This window comes from Bos mutus, unplaced genomic scaffold, assembly GCF_027580195.1.
Source record: "Bos mutus isolate GX-2022 unplaced genomic scaffold, NWIPB_WYAK_1.1 CTG307, whole genome shotgun sequence".
NCBI classification, from domain to species: Eukaryota; Metazoa; Chordata; class Mammalia; order Artiodactyla; family Bovidae; genus Bos; species Bos mutus.
Genome location: NW_027219799.1, coordinates 45,210 through 52,157, shown reverse-complemented (window position 1 = coordinate 52,157; position 6,948 = coordinate 45,210). Strand labels below are relative to the sequence as shown.

The following is a 6,948-nucleotide window of genomic DNA, read 5'->3' as shown; positions in this document are numbered from 1 at the left end:
CCCTAAGGAAGCCTTCTGCCAGGTTTCAGCTTCCAGAAAAGCTGCATTTCAGTTATCCAAAAGGGAGAAGCCAAGAAATGTAAATCTCGAAGTATTCATTTAGAGGAACAGCTCAGCTGCAGTGAAAGATTTATATTAAAAATAACATCCGCGCACCCATTCCTATTTAATAATACCACATACAAAGTACCCCGAAGACACCCCGCTGGCCCACCCAGCACAACCCTGCCGGACCCAAACCCCGCCTGCTCGAGGCACCGCCCACATCCTCCCATCCCCCACATGCCCGCCTACTGGCGAGGTCTGGCGGCTGCGCAGCCGCAGTAGCTGCCACGGCCGCTCCTAGCCCGGGGGATCCTGGGACGAGGCCTTTCCGGAAGGACCGACTCGGCGTTGGGGCTTCGGCCCGTGTTCCAGGCCCAGGCTCGTGTTCCAGGTCCTTGCTCCAGGACGGGCCGGTAGCCGCGGCGACGCTCAAAGGGCGGCGGAGGGCGCGGCGGGCCGCTCTCTGAGGTGCCGGCCCTCGCCGTCGAGCGAGACGCCGGGCCGCAGGACGTGGCGGCACCTCCCCCTTGGCCCGGAGCAGAACTGCGGGAAGAAGAGCAGCGCAGGCCGGACCAAGTGAACTGGGTCACTTAACTGCCTCAGGTGATGAATCATCTACACAGTAGTCAGATTTGAGGTCCACAGCCCTCTGGGGCCAGCTGCAGAACAATTTTCAATGTGGGACTGTTGTGTTCTGAGGCGTGCTGCAGTGACAGTTTGCCCTTGATAAGGAAAGCGAACTCTCTTGCTCTTGGGACATCCTCGTTCCCTTTAAAGCTTTCCAGTCGTAACGTCTTTGTCCGGCATACATCTTTGTGCAAGAGGAAGGCGTTCACATGAAAGTGTCTCTTGGTAACGGTGAAATGGGCGTCTCCGCCCATTTACAGCCTTGCAAGGCAGGAACCACACGTTTTTTTACCAGCAATACTCACAGTTCGGTGGTATTGCAAGGTTTTGATCAACTTAGAATAGAAGGATTGCTTTGTGATGTGACTCTGGTACCAGGTGATGGAGATGAAATCTTCCCTGTTCATAGAGCTATGATGGCGTCCGCTAGTGATTACTTCAAGGCTATGTTCACAGGTGGAATGAAAGAACAGGATTTAATGTGCATTAAGCTTCACGGGGTGAACAAAGTTGGTCTGAAGAAAATTATTGATTTTATTTATACTGCAAAGCTTTCTCTTAATATGGACAATCTTCAGGACACTCTTGAAGCTGCCAGCTTTTTGCAAATCTTGCCTGTTTTAGACTTCTGTAAAGTGTTTCTTATTTCAGGAGTCTCTTTAGATAACTGTGTTGAAGTTGGACGGATTGCTAACACCTACAATCTTATAGAAGTAGATAAATATGTCAATAATTTCATTCTGAAGAATTTTCCTGCCTTACTGAGCACTGGAGAGTTTCTAAAACTCCCTTTTGAACGGCTTGCCTTTGTGCTTTCTAGCAATAGCCTTAAGCACTGTACTGAACTTGAGCTCTTTAAGGCTGCCTGTCGCTGGCTAAGGTTGGAAGATCCTCGGATGGATTATGCTGCAAAATTAATGAAGAATATTCGATTTCCACTGATGACACCACAGGATCTCATCAATTATGTGCAGACAGTAGATTTTATGAGAACAGACAATACGTGTGTGAATTTGCTTTTGGAAGCTAGCAATTACCAAATGATGCCGTATATGCAGCCAGTGATGCAGTCAGATAGAACCGCCATTCGATCTGATTCGACACACTTGGTTACCTTAGGAGGCGTTTTGAGGCAGCAGCTGGTTGTCAGTAAAGAATTACGGATGTATGATGAGAGGGCTCAAGAGTGGAGATCTTTAGCCCCCATGGATGCTCCTCGTTATCAGCACGGCATTGCTGTCATTGGAAACTTTCTTTATGTAGTTGGTGGTCAAAGTAATTATGATACAAAAGGAAAAACTGCTGTTGATACAGTTTTCAGATTTGATCCTCGATATAATAAATGGATGCAGGTTGCATCATTAAATGAAAAGCGCACGTTTTTTCACTTGAGCGCCCTCAAAGGACATTTGTATGCTGTTGGTGGGCGAAGTGCAGCTGGTGAGCTGGCCACTGTAGAATGTTACAATCCAAGAATGAATGAGTGGAGCTATGTTGCGAAAATGAGTGAACCCCACTATGGCCATGCTGGAACAGTGTATGGAGGCTTAATGTATATTTCAGGAGGAATTACTCATGACACTTTCCAAAATGAGCTCATGTGTTTTGACCCTGATACAGACAAATGGACACAGAAGGCTCCAATGACTACAGTCAGAGGTCTGCATTGCATGTGTACAGTTGGAGACAAGCTCTATGTCATTGGTGGCAATCACTTCAGAGGAACAAGTGATTATGATGATGTTCTAAGCTGTGAATACTATTCGCCAACCCTTGACCAGTGGACACCAATTGCTGCCATGTTAAGAGGTCAAAGTGATGTTGGAGTTGCTGTCTTTGAAAATAAAATCTATGTTGTAGGTGGATATTCTTGGAATAATCGTTGTATGGTAGAAATTGTCCAGAAATATGACCCAGAAAAGGATGAGTGGCACAAAGTTTTTGACCTTCCAGAGTCACTTGGTGGCATTCGAGCTTGTACTCTCACAGTTTTTCCACCTGAAGAAAATCCTGGGTCACCTTCCAGAGAATCACCTCTTTCAGCACCTTCAGATCATTCTTAGGACCAAGGTGTAAAACCTTTGCAGTGCATCAAGGATGATCCCGTAATTCCCCTTCAGTTGTATCTTCTTACAATGATTGGTACAGTTATTAGATTAAAAAGGTAATTGATGTTATTTGTATTGTTTGGCTTAGTATGTTTATCAAATGGTTAACAAATGTATTCTGCAAATGTATGTATTCAACATAGCTACTTTAACAAATGTAAAAAGCAGAAAAATGATAGATATCTTTTTGTGGTGTTGTGTAAGGCAAAGTGTAGGTGATTGAAGTAAATGTATAATTATGTTCATTATGCTTCAAAGTTGAAAGTTTTCATCTTTGACTACAAAACATCAAAGGGAGGATGCCTGCTATAACCTAAAATAATAAACAAAAAAGGTCACCAAGCCTTATTAGCTGCTTCCCTCTTTTCATGGTTTGTGACATAGCTGCTGACTCACCAAATTGTGTGGGTACATTCAGAATATGTGACAATTCTTTGGCAGACTGGAGGAATATTAACTCAAAAAATAGTATAACCCCAAGTCAGGGTTTCATATCTCTTTCTGGGGAGAGGAAGAGAGAAAATACATTACCACACACATACATATGTATATACATGCATATACATATGTAATTTTTAAATTGATTGGCACTTCAGCTATAGTAAAATTGTAAATTTAAACTCTTCTACGTAGCAGCTATTTCTGTTCAAATGGGAATTCACTACTAGAGAATAAATGTCTATGTAGTCTTACTGCAGTGATGTAGATAAGGACTTAAACATTAAATTATTAATAACAACCAAATATGTCATTTGACTGAATTGTTACTATAGATGAAACTTAACTTTTCCTGCTTGTATGTTGTCTTCTGTAGAGTTGCCTTTATACAGATTATTTAGCAGAGTTCAAGTCTCAGAGAATTGCTTTTGCTCAGTAAATTTAGGCTCTGCTACTTTTCACCTTTGTGTTCAGTAAAACGTATGAAAAAGACAAAAGCATGCTCAACAAAGCTGTAGGTTTTTAAGTTCAGTCTCTCAACTTAGTCATTCTGACATAACTATTTGATTGATTTGAGGTGGTTGCTGTGGTGCTGCTCCAGCCCATGTGCATCCTGAGCTTTGTGTGATCAGTCTTGAGGCTGTGATCTGAGCAAGTGGAAGATGTACTTTTGGCATCACATCAGAAAATGTCCTTTTGGCTATGTCTGAAGGACAGGACCAACTTCAGATTCCCTAAGAAGCCAGCCATAGAAAGCCTAGGACACTGTTGTCTTGCAGGCAGTACTAAAGTATATCTTCAGCCTCTTCAATACCAGAGGCATCCCTACTGGTTGAGAACGACAAGGGGAGACCTTAATGGGACCTTACCAGAAATGGAATCATATGAGTCCTCTGAAGTGAGTGATTCTGAAGAATCTGAAGAGGTACTTCCCTGGAATAATTGCCTGCCTGAAGAAAAAATTTACATATATATTTATATCCCTGTCATAGTGTAAAGAGATTGTCATAGTGTAAATCAGAAACAACCTTGTTATTGACCATCTCAGGAACCAGAACGAAAGGAATTGGCTTCAAGGGATCTGAGCCTCACTGCCCTTTTCATTTTAATGCTTTAATGATTTCTGCATTGGCAGAAAATTTCATACTTCCTATTTTTTTTAATGACTCAATTTTTTATTACTAAATATAGCACATTTGAGTACATTTAGAAAGTAGAAAAAGTAGAAATTATAATAACTTTGTGCATCAAATAAGCAAGAAAGAGCATCTCAGTTATTTCCTTAATTACTAATTAGGTTAAATATTTGCATTTTTCAGTAGCTGTGTTCCTCTTATAATCAAATGTTAATGTCCTTTGCTCTTGTAATACCTATTGGAGTTGCTTTCTTTTTCATATCAAGTTATAGCATCTCTTTATATAATAAATATAATTTAACTGGCATTTGCTTGCATTGACTTTTTTCTCTGTCTGTTAGAAGTTTACAAGACAGGGCATTCAGTTAATTTTTGAGATCAAATTTGTCCATCTTTTGTATTTTGACCTTTTGGGTATAATTTTGCCAAGTTTCCTTTATTTTTTATGTCATTTTGATATATTACTTTTTTGGTGCTAATTCTGACATGCTGAAATGGTACTGTTCTGCATAAGCTTTTCTCTTTTCTTTGTTGAGAAAAGGTTTCTGCCTTCTATTACATTTGACCCTGTTGTTTTGTAATTAAATATTATTTATCCAGGTAAGTTAACTGTTCCACCTATACCCCCTACCTCCAGCCTCACACATCCCACCTCTCATCCTTTTACTTTATAATTTTCTGCAGTTTACAGGTCTCTTGATAATTATAAAACAACTCACTGGTGCTTTGCTAATTAAATATATTAAATCTGGCATTCCTTCCTTACAGATATGGAAATTTTAGGTGACTGAAATGATTGGGATGATACCTGTTTTAACAAGCTGATAGTTTTGGTTTTTTAAACAGAAAATTTAGACTGTAGAAAAATATTTCAAAGAGGATAAAAACTGTAAGCATATAAAACATTTTGTTAAATTTTAATTTCTTGTTTTAGTTTTTCTGATAGGGTCAAAAGTTGACTTTTGTTAAGTCTTCTGATTATAAAAATAATTTGTCTGTTACAGTAAGTTGTTTAGTCGCTAAGTTGTGTTTGATTCTTTGCGACCCTATGGACTGTAGCCCACCAGGCTCCTCTACCCGTGGGATTTCCCAGGCAAGAATACTGCAATGGGTGGCCGTTTCCTTCTCCAGAGGATCTTCCCAGTCCAGGGATCAAACTCACGTCTACTGCACTGGTAGGTGGATTCTTTACCACTGAGCCACCAGGGAAGCCCTATGTAAGTGTAAGTACAGGAAAATAAAAATGACCAGAAGGTATAAATTATCAATGATTCCACATTCAAAGGTAACATGTTAATACAAGATATATTGTGAATTTACCTATGTACAAAGTGAAAGTTGCTCAGTTGTGTCTGACTCTTTGCAACCTCATGGACTTACAGGTCATGGACTTATCCAGGCCAGAATACTGGAGTGGGTAGCCAGCCGTTCCCTTTTCCAGGCGATCTTCCCAACCCAGGGGTCAAACCCAGGTCTCCTACATAGCGGGTAGATTCCTTACCAGCTGAGCCACCAGGTAAGCCCAGGAATACTGGAGTAGGTAGCCTATCCCTTCTCCAGCAGATCTCCCCGATCCAGGAATCAAATCAGGGTCTCCTGCCTGCATTGCAGGGACTCTACAGACATTTGTCAAATATATTGCAAATATGCCAAACCTTAAGCTAAAATCTGGATGATGAAGTCAGTTCAACTTCCAGAGACACACACTGCTATTATTATGGCTTTCTCCAAGTTTTCTAAAATCTATATGTAATTAAATATATTAAAAAATCTATATGTATTAGAAAGTAGTATATAAGATGTTTTTTCCTTAATTATCAAATGCATGTGCATTAAGAAAAACATTGCATTTATAAACCAGATTAATGCCCATACCTAATTTTTTTCCCATTTGCCTAGAGTAGTATTTCTGTACTTTACCTGTAAAGTAAACATATTTAATCATGTTCCAATTTTTCTGGTTTCTAATTAAAATTATCTTGTTCTGATTATAAAGATAAAATATACACCTTCAGAAAATTTCACTCAAAACTACCAAAACATACTATTGAGAAATCAAAGCAACATTCTGTCCACAGCTCAACTGAAAGACCTTAGGGTAAGTTAACCTCTCAAGGTTCATCTTCCAGTTTGTCCATGGGATGGATGGTACATGTTACTAAATGTATCTATATTAGAATTATAAGGAGATAATAATATAAAGTGATTAGCATAAAACATATACAGAGAAGCATTAGGATAGTTATTACTAATTGACCTTGTACTACATCATGTTTTACTTTAATTTTGTCTTAATGATTTTCACAGATTCTTTTCTTTGAAAGTGTTAAATATCTATACCATATTTTATCCATGAATATGCTTTCATATATTTCCTTATGGGTTATATTTAAATATCTAACCCTAATTTTTTATCATAAATTAAGCAAGATTTAATACTCTTTCATAAAACTTTTTCCATCTCTATTACCCTGTGATAAATTCTAAGTAAAATCTGAGTGAAATAGTGTAGGCTCTTTTACGCTTTTGAAAAATATTTCCAGGAGTGTGTGAATATGTGTTTTCACCAGAATGTGTTTAGTGACTATTTCAAA

General features: G+C 39.3%; 1 protein-coding gene across 1 annotated transcript; it reads left to right on the top strand.

Moving 5' to 3' along the window:
- The first annotated feature begins 318 nt into the window (after positions 1-318).
- Positions 319-4,661, top strand: KLHL9 (kelch like family member 9). The gene has a single exon (XM_005901344.3). The coding sequence runs from the start codon at positions 882-884 to the stop codon at positions 2,733-2,735; it is 1,854 nt and encodes a 617-aa protein (XP_005901406.1). The 5' UTR covers positions 319-881; the 3' UTR covers positions 2,736-4,661.
- Positions 4,662-6,948: the final 2,287 nt, after the last annotated feature.

Coding starts and splice junctions, on each gene's coding strand:
- KLHL9 (XM_005901344.3), top strand. CDS start 882: ATGAAAGTGTCTCTTGGTAACGGTGAAATGGGCGTCTCCGCCCATTTA.